This window comes from Anolis sagrei, chromosome 11, assembly GCF_037176765.1.
Source record: "Anolis sagrei isolate rAnoSag1 chromosome 11, rAnoSag1.mat, whole genome shotgun sequence".
Lineage (NCBI taxonomy): Eukaryota > Metazoa > Chordata > Lepidosauria > Squamata > Dactyloidae > Anolis > Anolis sagrei.
In genome coordinates, this window is record NC_090031.1 from 17,480,498 (window position 1) to 17,502,500 (window position 22,003).

The 22,003-nt window shown below is 41.3% G+C and overlaps 1 protein-coding gene across 1 annotated transcript in view; it reads right to left on the bottom strand.

The window, feature by feature from the left end:
- RAPGEF1 (Rap guanine nucleotide exchange factor 1) overlaps positions 1–22,003 on the bottom strand; it is a 96,237-nt gene that overhangs the window by 46,920 nt on the left and 27,314 nt on the right. The window contains exons 2-7 of the mRNA XM_067471971.1: positions 9,882–10,021; positions 8,264–8,442; positions 7,820–7,976; positions 1,808–1,896; positions 884–1,036; positions 669–792 (exon numbers count right to left, since the gene is read on the bottom strand). Coding sequence (XP_067328072.1) covers positions 669–792; positions 884–1,036; positions 1,808–1,896; positions 7,820–7,976; positions 8,264–8,442; positions 9,882–10,021 — 842 coding nt within the window. The remainder of the gene's footprint in view (positions 1–668; positions 793–883; positions 1,037–1,807; positions 1,897–7,819; positions 7,977–8,263; positions 8,443–9,881; positions 10,022–22,003) is intronic.

Here is a 22,003-nt window from a genome sequence, read left to right on the forward strand (position 1 = left end):
ACATTATGTTTTATTTATATAGATAATATAATTATCTATATAAATAAATATTTATTTATACAGATATATAAGGCATAACAGAACCATCTTTTAGCCTATGTGTGTGTGTGTGTGTGTGTGTATATATATATATATATATATATATGGCATTTTGTGTGTGTCAATATATATGTATATATAGAATCATAGAATCAAAGAGTTGGAAGACCTCATGGGCCATCCAGTCCAACCCCCTGCCAAGAAGCAGGAATATTGCATTCAAATCATATGACATTACAGAACCATCTTTTAGCCAACATATATATAATAAACATATATATAAGGCATGATAGAACTATCTTTTAGCCTATATATATATATATATATATATATATATATATATATAGCATCGCAAAAACATGTTTTACCATATGTATGTGTTGGGCTATATTTATGTATATGTATATATGACATTACAGAACCATATTTTAGCCAACATAAATATATTATAAAAATACACACACACATATATTCACACATATAGCATTACAGAGGATGAGGAGGGTCCTTGGTCCATTACCGTAGCCCCCCCCCCCCCTTGGGGTCAAATGGATGCGGACGGGATGGAGACACACAGAGCCATGGAAAGAGGGGAGGCTGCTCTCTGTATTTAAGTAATGCGCTATTACCTGTCTGTTGATCCCGATGGGCAGGCTGGATCCGCTGGTGGTCCGGCTCATGGGCGCCACCACAGCCACGCGGGTGGGAGACGGCGCAGACTGGCGCTTCTTGGGCGGCAAGGCGGGCGGAGGGCTTTTTTTTTTAATGGGAGGAAGAAACAAAAACGTTAAGGCTTTACATGGGACTGCCCAACTTTTTTCCATATCGATAAGCATGTACTTACCTGTTTTCGGCCACCCGGATGCAAGGGAGCGGGGGCTTGGGAGGAGCCACCTCTTCATCGGCGGGGTCCGCCAAGGCCTCAGGGGCTGGCCCCGAAACAGGGGTCTTGCTGAGGATCTCAATCTCGCGGTCTGTCAAGGGCAGCTCCGAAGGACTGGAGAAGGGAGGGAAACAAGAGAGCTAAGTGCCTCCTTATGCAATGCCAAGTGTGGGAGGGTAATTTCCAATAACAGCATTCAATAATGGAAAATCAGCAACAGCAGCAAGCCAGAAGCTTCTGGTGCCATCAGTGGAGACATTGAAACAGGAAAAGGCCTAACTATCTTATCTAACCATCTCTTGGGAAACAACTTGTGTGTGTCTCTCTCCATGCTCACAGGTGGAGAACAAAAGAGGTAATCTGGTGGCCAACGTCCTTCTTATCATCCAATTAATTGACTTCAGACAGTTGTTTCTGCTTCAACAAGCGGCTCTTATTATCTGTGGCGCTGCTAGTTAGTAGCCAGCTGCATTAAATCACTAATGACTGAGAGGTTATGAGTTCGAAGTCAGCCTGGGTCAGAGTGAGTTCTCGACCATTAATAGTCTAGTTTGCTGTTGACCTATGCAGCCCGAAAGACAGTTGCATCTGTCAAGCAGGAAATTTAGGTACCGCTTTTTGCGGGGAGGATAATTTAATTAATTTACAACGCTATAAAACCATCCAGCAGCATGCAGAAGAATGAGGAAGTACTCCATCAAAGGTCCCGGTGTCACAAATGGACACAAGTCAGCAGCTCCCCCTTTGACCGGAATCGAGCATACCTTCATGAAGCCAGAAAAGCTGGAATGTTAAATTGCCTCTGTGTCTGCCAAGAGGGTAGGCAAGCCAAGGGTCTGCTCAGAATGAGAAGGCATGTTTGTAATAACCCAGCCCCTTACTTACCTTTCTGACGTACACACGGGCAAACTCGGCTTGACGGGGCTGGTGGGGGACGGATGCTCCTGCTTCTCAATGGTCAGCTTGACCAGTTCCTAGATGGGGGTGCAAGATGGAAACCATTATTAATTGAGATTGAGTGGAGAAGGGACTAGTTTGAAATTTGTGGGTGCTGCATCATTCACAAAGACTTGCCTTGGGACAGCGTTCATACTGCAGTGATATTTTCATTTTCACTCAACATTTATACCACATATACATGCACTCATCCTCATGCACCCAAATATTACCAGAAGCACCTGTTAAGAGTAAAACAATAAATGTAATAAACTATCAATAATAGAGTAAAACAATAAATGGAATAAAAAGATCAATAATAGAGTGAAATAATAAATATTATAATTAAGAGTGAAATAATACATGTAATCATAATAAATAGAGTAAAATAATAAATATAATAACTAGAGCAGTGGTTCTCAACCTTCCTAATGCCATGACCCCTTAATACAGTTCCTCATGTTGTGGTGACCCCCAAACATAACATTATTTTCATTGATACTTCACAACTGTAATTTTGCTACTGTTATGAATCGTCATGTAAATATCTGATATCCAGGATGTATTTTCATTCACTGGACCAAATTTGGCACAAATACCCAATAGGCCCAAATTTGAATACTGGTGGAGTTGCGGGGGGGGGGGGGGGGGGGTTGTCATTTGGGAGTTGTAGTTGCTGGGATTTATAGTAACCTACAATCAAAGAGCGTTCTGAACTTCATCAACAATGGAATTGAACCAAAATTGGCACACAGATTTCCCATGACCAACAGAAAATATTGGAAGGGTTTGGTGAGCAATGACCTCAACTTTGGGAGTTGTAGTTCACCTACCTCCAGAGAGCAGTGTGGACTCAAAGATCTGGTCCAAACTTGGCACAAATACTCAATATGCCCAAATGTGAGCACTGGTAGAGTTTGGGGGAAAGAGACCTTGACATTTGGGAGTTGTAGTTATTGGGATTTATAGTTCACCTACACTCAAAGAGCATTCTGAACCCCACCAGTTGGGTCAGACTTCCCACACAAACCCCCCATGACCAAGGGAATATACTGTGCTTTGTGATGGTCTTTGGCGACCCCTCCGACACCCCCTCGCGATCCCCCCAGGGGTCCCGACCCCCAGGTTGAGAAACACTGAACTAGAGTAAAATAATGTAATAATAATAATAACAAATGGAGTAAAATAATAAATGTAATAAAGTATCAATAATAGAGTAAAACAATAAATGGAATAAAAAGATCAATAATAGAGGAAAATAATATATAGAATAATTAAGAGTAAAATAATACATGTAATCATAATAAATAGAGTAAAATAATAAATATAATAACTAGAGTAAAATAATGTAATAATAATAACAACAAATGGAGTAAAATAATAAATGTAATAAAGTATCAATAATAGAGTAAAACAATAAATGGAATAAAAAGATCAATAATAGAGTAAAATAATAAATATAATAATTAAGAGTAAAATAATACATGTAATCATAATAAATGGAGTAAAATAATAAATATAATAAAAATAGAGTAAAATAATGTAATAATAATAATAACGAATGGAGTAAAATAATAAATGTAATAAAGTATCAATAATAGAGTAAAACAATAAATGGAATAAAAAGATCAATAATAGAGTAAAATAATAAATATAATAATTAAGAGTAAAATAATACATGTAATCATAATAAATGGAGTAAAATAATAAATATAATAAAATTGAGTAAAATAATGTAATAATAATAATAACAAATGGAGTAAAATAATAAATGTAATAAAAATATTTTTAAAGCATAGTAAAATAATAAAATAACTTTCACTCGAGTATAAGCTGAGCGAGGCTTTTTCAACCTAAAAAAAGAACTGAAAAACTTGGCTTATACTGGAGTATAAACGGTACTTTATAAGAATTCCCGCTGCTTTAAGAAAGCTCAGCATGTTCTTTTTTTTTTTTTAAATGATTTTTATTGTGCTTTTTACATAAATGTACACATAGACAATGGATGTGAGGAGGATGTGGGGAGCTGTGTGGGGCCGGGAATAGGGAGGGGGGAGGAACGTATAGGTTGAGACAAAAAGAAAGAAATAACAGATAAAACCCACCACCTTCCCCTTAAAGTCCTAAAGTGAAGGGTACTTCCCAAAAGTCTACTGAGGGTAGAAGATTTTCCAATGTCTGTTTCATTGATTTGCCAGAGTCCTCTCGAGTACACTTCGGTGTGTAAATTCAAAAGCGGGATAGATCTATTATGAATGGTATCTTCTTCGAATTGATAAAGTCTTTGAAGCCTGACCAGTCCGTTTTAGCTCGGGTGTTATTTAGTTTTTGTGATAAACTGTCCATTTGTATTAAGTCAAAGATTTTTATTATCCAGTCGTCAGCTTTCGGTGTTTCTTCCTGTTTCCATAATTTTGCGATTTGTAATCTGGCTGCGGTACTGAGCAAAAAAAGCATTTTTTCTTGGTTCTTTGTTAGTTTCTCCTCTGATATTCCTAGTAAATAGGTTTCTGGTTTAAGGGTGAATTTGGTCTTTAATATTTTTTGGCACATACTATGAATTTCCTTCCAGTATTTTCTGATATGTTTGCAAGTCCACCATGTGTGTATGAAGGTTCCTTTTTCTTTTTTGCATTTCCAACAGGAGTTGGATATCCCTCTGTTGAATTTCGCCAATTTTTCAGGAGTATAATACCAACGGTATAACATCTTATACCAGTTTTCCTTTATATCGTTTGCTGCTGTATATTTTAGTTTTTTGTTCCAAACAGTTTCCCACTGTTCCGAAGATATGCTGTGTCCAATGTCTTTTGCCCATTGTATTTGGCAGTGTTTTACTTGCTCTTCTTCTGTGGACCACTTTAGTAATTTTTTGTATATGATTTTGATTAGTTTCTTCTCTTTTTGTAAAACTTGTTCCCAGAAGCCTTCCTCTTGGCAGAAACCTAATTTGTTGTCTTCTTTGAAGTTTTGTTGATGTTGCATATATTGTAGCCAGGTTATATTTTTGTCCAGGAGTTTCATTTCTTCAAATGATTTCAATGTGAGTTCTCCTTCTGATGTTTTTTTAAGGATTTGTTTATAATTTAACCAATTTCTTTCTCCCATGTCTCTTTTGTGTCTGGCTTCCATTGGCGATAGCCACATTGGGGTCTTATTGTAGAGTCTGGGTTTATATTTTTCCCAGGTCTTGAGTAGGGCTGTTCTTATATAATGATTATTAAAAAAAATTTCAATTTTATTTTTGCTAAGCCAAAGATACCCGTGCCACCCCGTTCTCAGATCGTGCCCTTCTAGGGTTAGTAGTGTTTTGTTTTTTAGGGTGACCCAGTCTTTTATCCCTACCAAATTGCATGCCTCATAATACAATTTAAAGTTTGGAAGACCGAGGCCACCTCTGCACTTATCATCTGTCAGCACCCTGAAGTTTATTCTTGATTTTCCATTTTTCCATATGAATTTGGTGATATCTTTGTTCCATTTTTTAAAGAGGTGGTCATTTCTAATTATTGGTAATGTTTGAAAAAGAAACATCAATTTGGGAAGGACATTCATTTTTAATATAGCTATTCTTCCTAGTAGTGATATATTTTCATATTTCCATCTCTCTAGGTCTTTGTGGATTTTGTTCCATAAATGTTCATAATTGTTTTTTAAAAGTTTGGTGTTACTTTGTGTTATCGTTACTCCAAGGTATTTAATCTTGCTTTCAATCTTTATCCCTGTCTTTCCTTGTAGCTTTTCTTTAGATACTTTGTCCATGTTCTTGACTAAGAATTTAGTTTTTTGTTTGTTTAATTTGAAACCTGCCAGGTTTCCGAATGTTTCAATTTTAGTTAGCCAATCAATAATTTCATCTAGTGGGTTTTCGATGATGCAGACGACATCGTCTGCATACGCTCTTAGCTTATACTGCTGTTTTTTGATTTTCATTCCTAGAAGTTGTTTATCATTATTTATGTCTCTAATCAAAATTTCTATTATTAAAATGAAGAGGAGTGGGGAAAGGGGGCAGCCTTGACGCGTACCTTGTGTAATTTTAAAGGGTGTTGATTCGTGGCCGTTTATTATTAAAGTGGCCTCTTGTCTCTCATATATCGCATTTACAGCATTTTGAAAACTATAGCCAAAATCTAATTCTTGGAGTAACAGTTTTAGAAATGTCCAATTAACTTTGTCGAAAGCCTTTTCGGCGTCTATAAATAACAGAGCCAATTGTTTTTCGGAGTAAAGCTCAGCATGTTCTTAAAGATCCATCTAATGCTGAATATTCTTCCTTTGAATACTTATCATCTGGCAAACGGTATAGGATGATGAAAACAAACACAAATAGAGGCTTGATTCTATACTGAACTCTTAAGGTTTCACACTGATGTAGCATTACGGGGTTGTGCAATAGCAATGAGAACGTGGAAGGAGGGGGTTTCTATTTTGCAATTCTTCCTGATACTCAGAAAGATCGAAGCCATTGGCCTGTTTTTGGAAGCATTCTTAATGCTTACAAATGTGTCAGCCTGGAAGTCAGTCAAGAGCAGACTTTGGTATCTTGACTTTCACAATCTGACTCTTGCAGCAAAGATAGCTTGTTCCCCTACCGCATCGTTAATTCCGTATATACAATTTGTACTGGGAGTGGAATTTAATTTCATTGTACCATGTACAATGGCAATAATAAAGTTATTCTATTCTATTCCATCTTGTCTCCTTGTCTACATATAATATTTATTGTGCTATGATAATAATATAATATATTGTGTGTGTGTGTGTGTGTCTATATATATATATATATATATATATATATATATATATATATATATAGAGTAAGCTGTTCTGAGTTCCCTTCAAGGTGAGAAGGGAGGCATATAAATGTCGTAAATACATAATAATAATATATTGTAATTATATGTTTTATATTACATGTAATATTACTAATAATCTATATAAATAAAAATGTAATGTTCGTTTGTAGGATTAAAATAACTCAAAAACCACTTGACAAATTGACACGAAATTTGGACACTACACCCCTATCAGACCAACAAGTGACCATCACTCATAAAATTCCCCCCAAAACAGTGAAAAGGACTTAAAACCCGCCAAAAAAGTTAAATGATGAAAAATTAAATGGCAATACAGAAAATAGGAAGGAAAGGGGAGAGAATGGAAGGAAAGGGGAGAAAGAAAATAAGAAAGAAAGAGAGAAAGAGGGAGGGGAAGAAAGAAGGAAGGAAAGCGGTAGAGAAAGAAAAAAGGAGAAGGAAAAGAAAAGGGAGAAGAAAGTAAAGAGGTAGAGAAGGAAGGAAGGAGAGAAGGAAAGAAAATAAGGGAAGGAAGGAAAGAGGGAGCGAAGGAAAGAGGGAAAGAAGGAAAGAAAGAGGGAGAAAAGGAAAGAGAGAGAAAAGGAAGGAAAGAGAAGGAAGGAAAGAGGTCCTTTTCACTGTTTTGGGGGGGATTTTATGAGTGATGGTCACTCGTTGGTAGAGAAGGAAGAAAGGAGAGGAAGGAAGGAAAAGAAAAAGGGAGGGGAAGGAAGGAAAGAGGTAGAGAAAGGAGGAAGGAGAGAAAGAAAGAAAAAAGGGAAGGAAGGAAAGAGTGAGGGAAGGAAGGAGAGAAATAAAGAAGGAGAGAAAGAGGGAGGGAAGTCTGGCCATAGCAATGTGTGGCGGGTACAGCTAGTATTACAATATAATGGTATAGTACAATATACTAATATATAATACTGATATTACGCCATGCTAATAATATAATATATTGTATATATATCTTGTAAGCTGCTCCGAGTCCCCTTCGGGGTGAGAAGGGAGGCATATAAATGTTGTAAATAAATGAATAATAAATAAATATTAGCCAAGTGCAATGCAGAAAAGGCATTCCTCGGGGAAGGTGCCTTTCTGTGCATCCATTTTTGGGGGATTTTCAAGGTCTTAAGGGAGCCTAAACGACCCACAAGAGAAAGTGTACCTTGACTCCATCCAGGACGGCCTTGATGACCCCTCTGACGGTGCTGACCACCTCTTTGTCTTCGGCATTGATGCCTTCGAGCATCACCTGGTCGGACCAACGGATCAGGTTGCCAAGGCTCTGATAGACGCGGCCGTAGCAGGACGAGAGGGCCGAACTGGGGGAAAAGAAGCCCACCAGTGAGGAGAAAGTGCATACATATACACACCAGAAGGAATTAGCTAACCTGGCATTGGGGCTTGCTGTCTTCCCTCTTATCAATTGACCCCAAACCCTTTAGAGCTCTTTATCCAATCAAAGGCAGGAGACCTTTTTTTACAACATGTTTAATTGATCAAGTCACCCTGCTGGGTGGACAACTACAAAAAGTGCCACCCAATCTGAAGCGCAGCTCGGCTCCACACAGAATCCCGACCGGACCCTACAAAGCCGATCCCGACTGACCTCTGCTGGATGCGGGGGTCGGCCTGGACCAGGGGCAAGATGGCCTCCAGCACTTTGCTGGCGGAGCCTGGCAGCATCTCCAGCACCTTGCTGTCGATGGCCATCTTGTCGACGATGGTCTTGAAGTACCGCAAGGCGCTCACAACATCCTTCTCCTTCTCCTCCAGCCAGGTCAGGTTCTGCGGGAGAGAGATGTTGAAGTCATATGTGTTTGGGGGGAAAAACATCCTCAAGGCATGTATTGGCAAAGAACACTAGGTCATCAAAGTCTTAAGGAGATGCCTGGGTCAGGTCAGAGAGAAACTCCGGTCCAAAGAGATGTGGAATTGAGATAAGGCTTATACATAAAAGCCTGCAACATACAGTCAAACTTTCTCTTTCACCATCAATCTCTTGCTGTGACTGTCCATTTGAAGTAATTGTACATTGTAATAATAATAATAAACAGGCATTGAATGTTGGCCTCAATTAGGTTGGAAACCGCCCTGAGTCCCCTAGGGGCACTACAAATAAATTATTATTATTATTATTATTATTATTATTATTATTATTAACCAACCTAGCAGTTCGAAAACCAACCTAGCAGTTCGAAAACATGCAAATGTGAGTAAATCAATAGGTACCGCTCCAACAGGAAGATAACGGTGCTCCATGTAGTCATGCCGGCCACATGACCTTGGAGGTGTCTATGAACAACGCCGGCTCTTTGGCTTAGAAATGGAGATGAGCACCAACCCCCAGAGTCGGACATGACTGGACTTAATGTCAAGGGAAAACCTTTACCTTTATTATTATTATTATTATTATTATTATAAACACAACAAGATAAGTCCACAGCAAACAAGATCACTCTTCTGGCTGTTGTATTGGATCCCACATCGGACACTTCCCAAGTGTCTAGGACTATGTGATTTCTTCTTCTTCTTCTTCTTCTTCTTCTTCTTATAAACACAATAAGATGAGTCCACAGCAAACAAGATCACTCTGCTCGTTGTTGTATTGGATCCCACGTCTAGGACTATGTGATGTATTATTATTATTGTTATTATTATTATTATTATTATTATTATTATTATTATTATTATTAGAAACACAACAAGATGAGTCCTCAACAAACAAGATCACTTTGTTGGCTGTTGTATTGGATCACACGTCAGACCCTTCCCAAGTGTCTAGGACTGTGTGATGTATTGGCGATTATTACTATTACTATTATCTCTAATGGTCCAATGACAAAGTGGATGGGCACCTTTTGGAAGGTACTGAACAGACTGCGTTCTGGCACCACGAGATGCAGAGCCAACCTTAAGAAACGGGGCCACAAAATGGAGTCCGCGACATGCGAGTGTGGAGAAGAGCAAACCACAGACCACTGACTACAATGCAGCCTGAGCCCTGACACATGCACAATGGAGGACCTTCTCACAGCGATACCAGAGGCACTCCAAGCGGCCAGCTACTGGTCAAAGGACATTTAGTATAATGCCGAGTTCTTTAAACATTGTGTTTTTAAAATACATTACAACTGTATGCTCAGTTCGCTTCTGATACAATAAATGAAATAGTGGGGTCAAACTGCATAGCAACAACAACAACAATGCAAAGCCCATTTGCTCACCTTGTTGACGACTTTCTCGGGAGACTTGACCAGGAGGTCGGGCTGCTTCCCCTTCTTGGAGGGCGTCCGCTTGATTTTGGGCGAATGGAACTTGTCCATCAGCTTCATGGTGAAGGAAGAGAGGTGGGAGCGCTGAGAGTCTGGAGGAAGAAGGAGAAGGAAAAAAAGTAAAGAAGAATTACCATGATGGCCGCTTTGAGTTTCCTTCGGAAGAGGCAAAGCGAAGTATAAATAAACATAAATAATAATAACAATATATTGTTACTGTCACCCGCCTCATAGGAAACCTGCTACAAAACAGGAGCTTTTTTGTTGAGTTCCAGGGCCAGAGAAGCAGATGGCGGAAACAGAAGAACGGCCTGCCTCAGAGGATCGTGCTTGCTCCATCAATGTTCAACATCTACACAAATGACCAGCCACTGCCAGAAGGGACAGAGATCCTCATCTATGCTGATGATCGTGCCATCACCACTCAAGCAGGGAGCTTTGAGATGGTAGAACAGAAGCTTTCCGAAGCTCTAGGTGCTCTTACTGCCTATTACAGGGAAAACCAGCTGATCCCCAACCCATCCAAAACACAGACATGTGCTTTTCATCCGAAGAACAGAGAAGCATCCCGAGCCCTGAGAATCACCTGGGAAGGAATCCCACTGGAGCATTGCAGCGCACGCAAATACCTGGGAGTCACTCTGGACCATGCTCTGACCTACAAGAAGCACTGCCTGAACATCAAGCAAAAAGTGGGTGCTAGAAACAATATAACATGAAAGCTGACTGGCACAACCTGGGGATCACAACCAGATACAGTGAAGACATCTGCCCTTGCACTGTCCTACTCTGCTGCTGAGTATGCATGCCCAGTGTGGAACACATCTCACCACACTAAAACAGTGGATGTGGGTCTTAATGAGACATGCCGCATTATCACAGGGTGTCTGCGCCCTACACCACTGGAGAAATTACACTGCATAGCCGGTATTGCACCACCTGACATCCGCCGGGAAGTAGCAGCCAATAGTGAAAGGACCAAGGCAGAGACATCTCCAGCTCATCCCTTGTTTGGGTATCAGCCAGCACGTCAATGGCTTAAATCAAGACATAGTTTTCTAAGATCTACAGAGACACTCGCTGGAACACCTCAGCAAGCGAGAGTCCAAAAGTGGCAGGCTCAAACCCAGAACCTCAACCAATGGCTGATACCAAATGAGAGACTCCCTCCTGGGCACACAGAGGACTGGGCGACTTGGAAGGCGCTGAACAGACTGCGCTCTGGCACCATGAGATGCAGAGCCAACCTTCAGAAATGGGGCTACAAAGTGGAGTCCACGACATGCGAGTGCGGAGAAGAGCAAACCACTGACCACCTGCTGCAATGCACCCTGAGCCCTGCCACTTGCAAAATGGAGGACCTTCTTGCAGCAACACCAGAAGCACTCCAAGTGGTCAGCTACTGGTCAAAGGACATTTAATCAACTACCAAGCTCGCAAATTTTGTATTATGTCTGTTTGTTTGCTTTGTTCTGTTAGAAATGTAATATAATCGACTGGTTGCCCTGACACGACAAATAAATACTTGTGATGATGATGATTAGACTCAAGAGATGGAAACGACCCCCGAAGCCCATCCAGTCCAACCCCCTTCTGCCAGGCAAGAAGACAGAATTGCTATATTATTATCTATTATTAGAGGTATAAATAAACATTAATAATAACAATATATTATCATTATTGGAACTTATGATGATGATGATTTGACTCAGAGTTGGAAGGGACCCCCAAAGCCCATCCAGTCCAACCCCCTTCTGCCAGGTATATATATGCATATATATGCTGGATTTTGCATCAGATAATCACTATTATTATTATTTGAAACACAACAAGATGAGTTCACAGCAAACAGGATCATTCTACTGGCTGTTTTATTGGATCACACGTCAGACACTTCTCAAGTGACTAGGACTGTGAGATGTATCGGCAAATAATGCGTGCTCATCCCAATAAGGTGGCCTTCTGCAGCTAGCAGATGGTAATTTTGTCAGTGCCGATTGTGTTTAAGTGCAGGCCAAAGTCTTGAGGCACTCCACCCAGTGTGCCGATCACCACTGGGACCACCTTGACTGGCTTGTGCCAGTCTTTGCAGTTCAATCTTTAAATCCTTGTATCGTATATTATTACTATTATTATTGTTGTTGTTGTTGCTGTATTCAAAGTTGGAAGGGACCCTCAAAGGCCATCCAGTCCAACCCCCTTTTGCCAGACAGGAAGACAGAATTGCTATTATATGATTGCTGTTGTTTCTGTTGTTATTATTTTATTATTATTCTCAGAGTTGAAAGGGATCCCCAAAGGCCATCCAGTCCAAACCTGTTCTGCCAGGCAGGAAGATCGATTTACTAATATATTATTATTATTATTACTACTACTACTACTACATCATCATCATCATCATCAGTTGGAGGGTATTCCCAAAGGCCATCCAGTCCAAACCCATTATGCCAGGCAGGTAGATCGAATTACTAATATATTATTGTTATTGTATTATTATTATTATTATTATTATTATTATTATTTTCAGAGTTGGAAGGGATCCCCAAAGGCCATCCAGTCCAAACCCGTTCTGCCAGGCAGGAAGATCAATTTACTAATATATTATTATGATTATTATGATTATCATAATCATCATCATCATCAGAGTTGGAGGATATCCCCAAAGGCCATCCCGTTCTGCCAGGCAAGAAGATTGATTTTCTAATACATCATCATCATCATCATCATCATCAGAGTTGGAGGATATCCCCAAAGGCCATCCAGTCCAACCCCATTATGCCAGGTAGGAAGATTGAATTACTAATATATTATTGTTATTATTGTTGTTGTTGTTGTATTATTATTATTATTATTATTATTATTATTATTATTACTATTATTATTATTACATTCAGATTTGGAAGGGATCCCCAAAGGCCATCCAGTCCAACCCCCGCCTGCCAGGCAGGAAAAGCACAATCCAATCCCTCCCGGCAGATGGCCATCCAGCCTCTGCCGAAGCCTGAAAGGGGAAAGAGGAGGATCCATTGGCGACAAGCTTGTCTGCAAATGCAGTTTTCTGCAGCTGATTTAGTCTTCCGGATGGGTCACAGGAACAGACTCAGCAGCAGCTCCACTTCCTCCGAAAAGGCAGAAAAACACACAAAAAACCACAACAAAGGCCGAAGGAAGCGGTTTCTCACAATAAGTGCGAATGCTGTGGAAATGCATATTTCAAGGCTGCCGACAAAACGCCTGGGTTATCGGTGTCATTCCCTAACTGGTTGAATGAAAATTAATGCCTCCACCTTCATTACTTAGGTTTGGATCGGAATATTTTAATAAATCAAACGCAGAAATATAATGTGCTCTTTAACTACCACTATTCACTTTTCCACATAATCACCAGAAAATATGATGATTGCCCTGAATCAATTTGTGTCACGTTACCAGGGCTCTGCCTTATTTAGGTAGAGATGAACCAAACTCCCAGTTTTATCAAACAATTTAATTAAAACAGCACTTACTTGCTGGCTGTTTTAATAGACCAAAAATATAAAACATAAAGATAGCACTCAGCCACAGAATAAACAAAAACTGATAGCAAAAGCTACACTGTAGTCAAAGGGTCCAGTCCAGTGGTCAAACGCCGAGAGTTCAGGGATCAAGTGTCTATACCATAGTCAAAAGCCAGTCCAAAGGTTCAAGGTTCCAAGATTACAGGAGACAGGATACCAAAAATCCAACAGACCTGGGGGGAAAACCAGCAGCATCCACCAAAATATGACAATGCTTTTCTCCCAAAGATCAGTCCCAAGGTTAGCTCCTTAAATCCAGTAACACCCAGCTGCAACCTATCCCCTGCATTCCTCCACCCTTAATTGCTTTTACCTGTAAACTGTTACTTACAAACTACTCAGCCCTTTATAACCAAGACTTACATTAACCCTTCCATCAACAACTGCCAGGTCTACCAACCACCATCAACTATGGAGCATATGACAATTTGTCAACTACCACTATTGACTTTTCCACATAATTACCAGACAATTGGATACATTTCTGCCAATGATGAACAAGTTTTCTGAAGCCATCACGGAAGCATCCTGGGTACCATTGTGCACAGATCTTCCGATAGCCAAGCAAAACAATAATGTGACCCACACGTTCTTGTGAAATGCCGATTATGCTTGAAATTTCTCTCTGATACGACGATTGTCTTGAATCAATCTGTCAACCTTCTGCTTCTGAAATTCAGTTGTTGCTGTCAGAGGACGTCCAACTCTTTGACAGGCAAGTCAGATGTTTCCACCTCAACATCTTTAGACTTACTCACCCAACACAATCACCATAAACAGCTTCTCTGATGAATCTCCTTTGGGGTGACACCTTCTGCTGTCAAGAATTCAATGACTGCATGTTGCTTAAGTCGCATTGACCAACTGTCACATTGCCAGGGCTCTGCCTTATTTAGGTAGAGATTAATCAAACTCTCAGTTTTATCTAACAGTTTAATTAAAACAGCACTTACTTGCTGGCTGTTTTAATAGACCAAAACCTTCTGTTGTCAAGAATTCAATGGCTGCATGTTGCTTAAGTCACATTGACCAACTGTCACGTTGCCAGGGCTCTGCCTTATTTAGCTAGAGATGAATCAAACTCTCAGTTTTATCAAACAGTTTAATTAAAACAGCACTTACTTGCTGGCTGTTTTAATAGACCAAAACCTTCTGTTGTCAAGAATTCAATGGCTGCATGTTGCTTAAGTCACATTGACCAACTGTCACGTTGCCAGGGCTCTGCCTTATTTAGCTAGAGATGAATCAAACTCTCAGTTTTATCAAACAGTTTAATTAAAACAGCACTTACTTGCTGGCTGTTTTAATAGACCAAAACCTTCTGTTGTCAAGAATTCAATGACTGCACGTTGCTTAAGTCGCATTGACCAACTGTCACGTTGCCAGGGCTCTGCCTTATTTAGGTAGAGATTAATCAAACTCTCAGTTTTATCAAACAGTTTAATTAAAACAGCACTTATTTGCTGGCTGTTTTAATAGACCAAAACCTTCTGCTGTCAAGAATTCAATAACTGCACGTTGCTTAAGTCACATTGACCGACTGTCTGTGCAGGGTTCCATACTTCACACTTTAACAACACATCCGTTCAAATGCTAGGGCTTCCTGCCAAAATGGAACTGTAGAGGAGAGTCTACTGAAAAAGCCAGTACTTGCCGCATACCAGTACTGCCATCTGTTGAGGAGTTACGAAGATGGAGGCATTACTTTTCATTCAACACTCGTATCATAACAACATGGGGAAAGTTGATGAAACTGCCAAAACTTTGGATTTTGTGATAGTTTTCTAATGAGTATCTCATCATTGAGTCTCAACCAATTCAGACACAATAACAACCAAGTTTCTGGAGTAGGACAACTCCTTTCAAAGTCACAACAAAACAGGAAACAACACTTTCAAACCAGGATCAGAACATTAAATTGTGTTACAGAGTGTAATCTGGATTTTTATGTGGCAGTGAAGATGGAGGCTTGTTGGCAATGGCTGCTAAGACTTGGGGAAGCTTCCACAGATGGAGAATTTCGCCACAAAGGAGGATGCCCGAAGCGACCAGTTGCAAAACGAGACAGAGGTGAGAATAACAAAATGACTCAGATGCTAAGGAGCACCTTCAGGCGAGGGATTTGCACAAGCAAGCCCTGCCTCACAGAGAGAGGGAGTAAAAGCCATAGCCTCCGGGTTGCAAAACGAAATACAATGCATGAAATGCACAAAAGGATGTCTCGCTTGTTTACCTGGTCGCCACGGCAACTGGGGAGGTGATGTCACCACAGCCCTAAAGGCACACAATGGGAAGGGAGCAGCCGTGAAGGCAGCAGTGCTTTGCAAAATAGTGTGTCTCATGCATCATGATGATGATGGTGATTATGATTATGATTATTATTATTATTATACCCTGCTTTATCTTCCCCAAATGGGGCTCAAAGCGGCTATATATCTATTGTTGTTGTTGTTATTATTATTATATTTAATGCGGTTTTTCAATCTATATTATTATTATTATTATTATTATTATTATTATTAGAAACACAACAAGATGAGTCCATAGCAGACAAGATTGCTCTGCTGGCTGTTGTACTGGATCACATTATTATTATTATTATTATTATTATTATTATTATTATATTTAATGCTGTTTTTCAATCTATATATATAAAATCCAAAAGGGCGTTGTTAGGGACCGCAAAACGCGAAAACCCCCGGACAAAAACTCACCAAACTTGGCATACACATACCTCAAACCACAAGGTATGTACAACACTCATCACAATTCAAAACAACATTACAACAAACTCACAATCACAGAAACAAACAGAGCATGCTCAGAGCCGTCCCGGCGCGAGCCGTCTGGCCTGCGCACATGACCGGACCACGCCCCCTCCGTGGAAGCCCCGCCCCTCCCTTCGCCGCCCCGCCCCTTCCCGCACTGATGCAATCCTTCCCTCCTGTCCCTCCTCCTCTGCCGGTCACGCCCCTTCCCAGGAAACTACGCCCCCTCCAATCCCCGCCCGCCATTGGGGACGATGAGGAACGGGAAGGAGGGAAGGAAGCGGGTGTGGGAAGGAAGGACGGAAATGAGGGGAAGGGGTGTAAATAGGAAGGAAGGAAGGAAGGAAGGAAGAAAAGAAGGAAACAAAGAAGAAAAGTGGGAAGGGAAGGTGTAAGTAGGTAGGTAGGAAGGAAGGAAGGAAGGCAGGTATATCAGAGAAGAAAGGTAGGAAATAAACAAAAGAAGGGAAGGGGAAGGGAAGGTGTATGAAAAAAGGAAGGAAGGAGAAGTTGGGAAAGTATATGAAGGAAGAAAGGTAGGAAAGAAAGAAGAAAGAGAGAGAAGAAGCATGGGAAACAAGGGGGAAAGGAAGGAAGGAAGAAGAAAGGAGCGGAAGGGAAGGTGTAGGAACGAAGGAAAGGAAGGAAGAAAGGACAGAAGAAAAGGGAAGGGAGGAAAGAAAGCAAATGAAGAAGAGAAAGGGAGGGAAGGAAAGAAAAGGAAGTATGGAACTACAGAGCGAAGGAAGGAAGGAAAGAGAAAGAGAGGGAAGAAAGGAGACAAAGAGGAAGGAAAAGAAAAAGAGAGGAGGAAGGAAAGAGGTACAGAAGGAAGGAGGAGAGAAGGAAAGAAAAAAGGGAAGGGAGGAAAGATGCAGCAAAGGAAAAAGAGAAAGGAGAGAAAGACGCAGGGAAGGAAAGAAATAAGGAGAAGGAAGGATGAAAGCAAACAGCTAAGGAAGGAAGTAAACAGGTAGAGAAGAAAGAAAGGAAAGAAGAAAACGGAATGAAGGAAGGAGTGAAAGAAGCAGAGAAAGAGGGAGAGAAGGCTGGCCACAGCAACGCGTGGCGGGTAAAGCTAGTATCTGTATATTGTTCTAAATTGTATTGAAATGCTGCTTTAAGGCAAGCCACTTTGAGTCTCCTTGTGGAGAGAAATAAGTGGCGTAGAAATAAACATAACAACAACAACGCTCCAGGAGAGCTGCAAACAGAAGCTGAATGTCCATCTGTCGGGAGGGTTTTGTTGGGGCTTTTCCTTGATGGCAATAAGAGGTTGGACAATATGGCCTTCTTTGGGGTCCCTTCCAACTCTAGGATTATATCTATCTCTCAATCATATTTATCATATCCATGGCAAGCTGTCTATGGCTGGATGGCCATCTGTCAGGTGGGATCGGATGGTGTCTTTCCCCTTATAGGAGAAGGGGGTTGGACTATATGGCCTTCTTTGGGGTCCCTTCCAACTCTCTTTCAATTATATATATCTTATCCACGGCGATCTGTCTATGGCTGGATGGCCATCTATCTGGAGGGATCAGATATGTCTTTCCCCTTACAGCAGAAGGAAGTTGGACTGGATGGCCTTTGGGGGTCCCAATTCTAGGACTATATCCATCTATCATATCCATAGCAATCTGTCTATGGCTGGATAGTCATCTATATGGACTGATCTGATGGTGTATTTTCCCTTAAGGCAGAAGACTGGACGAGATGGCCTCCTTTGGGGTCCCTTCCAATTCTAGGATTGTATCTATCTCTCTATGATATCTATCATATCCATGGCAATCTGTCTACGGCTGGATGGTTATCTGTGAGGAGGAATCAGATGGTGTCTGATGGTCAAAGAGAGTTGGACTGGATGGCCTTCAGGGGTTCCTTCCAACTGTAGGATTATATCTCTCTGTCATATCCATGGCAATCTATCTATGGCTGGATGGCCATCTGTCGGGAAGGATTGGCTGGTATCTTTTCCCTTATAGCAGAAAGAGGTGGTCATGACTGGCACATGACTGGATGGTCATGTGCCAGAAGGGATCAAATTGTGTCTTCCTTTATGACTGGACTAGATGGCCTTCTTTGTGGGGTCCCTTCTGACTCCAGGATTCAATCAGATCTATCATATCCATGGCAATCTTGTCTATGGCTGGATGTCCTTTGGGGGTCCCTTCCGACTCTGGGATGCTATGGTTCTAATACTGTTTCTCTATGAGGCTTCAAAGGGAAGGCTTTGGTTGCATCTTCCTTTATGGCAGGAGGCTGGATTGGATGGCCTTTGGGGGTCCCTTCTGACTCTATTATTCCACGATTCTACCAGGCTTTCCCCAAGAACTACTCCATTGTCAGGCTGCTTAATAGAGAGAAGAACCAGCCCTGGCTTCAGTGGGGAGAACATAGACGTAGAGGCGCACAATGCAATAATTGACTGTGGCTGAGTGCGGAGATAATGCCCCTATTCTCTGCCGGAGAGCATCTCCGACTCTCTTCTGCGGAGGCAAGCGGCCAAAGAGTGGCAAGGAATCAAGGCTTGGATGGAGTTTTACAGCAGTCGATGAGACAAAGGCAACTTTCGACACTTCATCCAAAAGACGTGGGTTCGAATCCCCATTCGGCTGCAAAAATACCGTATTTACGAGGGTTGAGTGAAAAGTAATGCCTCCACCTTCGTTACTTGGGTTTAGATGGGAATATTTTAATAAATCAAACACAGAAATAATCTTTAGAATGTGCTCTTTAACTACCACTATTCACTTTTCCACATTAATTTTTCCACATAATCACCAGACAATTGGATACATTTCTGCCAACAATGAACAAGTTTTCTGAAGCCGTCACGGAAGAAGTCGACACTCTGTTTCTGCAATCAGCGTCTCACGGTTCTCTCAACCACTATTCACCTTTCCACATAATCACCAGACAATTGGATACATTTGTGCCAACGACTAACAAGTTTTCTGAAGCCGCCACGGAAGAAGTCGACACTCTGATCCCGCAACCAGCGTCTCACGGTTCTCTCAACCACTATTCACTTTTCCACATAGTCATCAGACAATTGGATACATTTCTGCCAACGATGAACAAGTTTTCTGAAGCCGTCACGAAAGAAGTCGACACTCTGTTCCTGCAACCAGCATCTCATGGTTCTCTCAACCACTATTCACTTTTCCACATAGTCACCAGACAATTGGATACATTTCTGTCAATGATGAACAAGTTTTCTGAAGCCGTCACGGAAGAAGTCGACACTCTGTTTCTGCAATCAGCGTCTCACGGTTCTCTCAACCACTATTCATTTTTCCACATAATCACCAGACAATTGGATCAATTTCTGCCAACAATGAACAAGTTTTCTGAAGCCGTCACGGAAGAAGTCGACACTCTGTTTCTGCAATCAGCGTCTCACGGTTCTCTCAACCACTATTCACTTTTCCACATAGTCACCAGACAATTGGATACATTTCTGTCAATGATGAACAAGTTTTCTGAAGCCGTCACGGAAGAAGTCGACACTCTGTTCCCGTAACCAGCGTCTCACGGTTCTCTCAACCACTATTCACTTTTCCACATAGTCACTAGACAATTGGATACATTTCTGCCAATGATGAACAAGTTTTCTGAAGCCGTCACGGAAGACGTCGACACTCTGTTTCCGCAACCAGCGTCTCACGCTTCTCTCAACCACTATTCAATTTTCCACATAGTCACCAGACAATTGGATACATTTCTGCCAACGATGAACAAGTTTTCTGAAGCCGTCACGGAAGAAGTCGACACTCTGTTTCTGCAATCAGCGTCTCACGGTTCTCTCAACCACTATTCACTTTTCCACATAGTCACCAGACAATTGGATACATTTCTGCCAATGATGAACAGGTTTTCTGAAGCCGTCACGGAAGAAGTCGACACTCTGTTCTCGCAACCAGCATCTCATGGTTCTCTCAACCACTATTCACTTTTCCAAATAGTCCCCAGACAATTGGATACATTTCTGCCAATGACTAACAAGTTTTCTGAAGCTGCCACAGAAGAAGTCGACACTCTGTTCCCACAACCAGCGTCTCAAGCTTCTCTCAACCACTATTCAATTTTCCACATAGGGATATATTTCTGCCAATGATGAACAAGTTTTCTGAAACCGTCACGGAAGAAGTCGACACTCTGTTCCCGCAACCAGCATCTCATGGTTCTCTCAATCACTATTCACTTTTCCAAATAGTCACCAGACAATTGGATACATTTCTACCAATGACTAACAAGTTTTCTGAAGCTGCCACGGAAGAAGTCGACACTCTGTTCCCGCAACCAGCGTCTCACGCTTCTCTCAACCACTATTCACTTTTCCACATAGTCACCAGACAATTGGATACATTTCTGTCAATGATGAACAAGTTTTCTGAAGCCGTCACGGAAGAAGTCGACACTCTGTTCCCGTAACCAGCGTCTCACGGTTCTCTCAACCACTATTCACTTTTCCAAATAGTCCCCAGACAATTGGATACATTTCTGCCAATGATGAACAAGTTTTCTGAAGCCGTCACGGAAGAAGTCGACACTCTGTTTCCGCAACCAGCGTCTCACGCTTCTCTCAACCACTATTCAATTTTCCACATAGTCACCAGACAATTGGATACATTTCTGCCAACGATGAACAAGTTTTCTGAAGCCGTCACGGAAGAAGTCGACACTCTGTTTCTGCAATCAGCGTCTCACGGTTCTCTCAACCACTATTCACTTTTCCACATAGTCACCAGACAATTGGATACATTTCTGCCAATGATGAACAGGTTTTCTGAAGCCGTCACGGAAGAAGTCGACACTCTGTTCTCGCAACCAGCATCTCATGGTTCTCTCAACCACTATTCACTTTTCCAAATAGTCCCCAGACAATTGGATACATTTCTGCCAATGACTAACAAGTTTTCTGAAGCTGCCACAGAAGAAGTCGACACTCTGTTCCCACAACCAGCGTCTCAAGCTTCTCTCAACCACTATTCAATTTTCCACATAGGGATATATTTCTGCCAATGATGAACAAGTTTTCTGAAACCGTCACGGAAGAAGTCGACACTCTGTTCCCGCAACCAGCATCTCATGGTTCTCTCAATCACTATTCACTTTTCCAAATAGTCACCAGACAATTGGATACATTTCTACCAATGACTAACAAGTTTTCTGAAGCTGCCACGGAAGAAGTCGACACTCTGTTCCCGCAACCAGCGTCTCACGCTTCTCTCAACCACTATTCAATTTTCCACATAGTCACCAGACAATTGGATACATTTCTGCGAACAATGAACAAGATTTCTGAAGCCGTCATGGAAGAAGTCGACACTCTGTTTCCACAACCAGCGTCTCACGGTTCTCTCAACCACTATTCACTTTTCCACATAGTCACCAGACAATTGGATACATTTCTGCCAACGATGAACAAGTTTTCTGAAGCCGTCACGGAAGAAGTCGACACTCTGTTTCTACAACTAGCATCTCACGGTTCTCTCAATGTCTTCATCAAAAGCATAATGATGTCCCCGCAGATCTTCTTTCATTATCGGGAACAGATGGAAGTCAGACAGTGCTAAATCTGGACTGTATGGAGGATACCGTACGGTGGTGAGATCCAGTCTCTGAAGTTTCAAGTCTGTGCGCTTTCATTTCAGGCGTCAGCATCCTGGATACCCATCGTGCACAGATCTTCTGATAGCCAGGCATAGCAATAATATGACCCACATCAACACAGTCACAATAAACA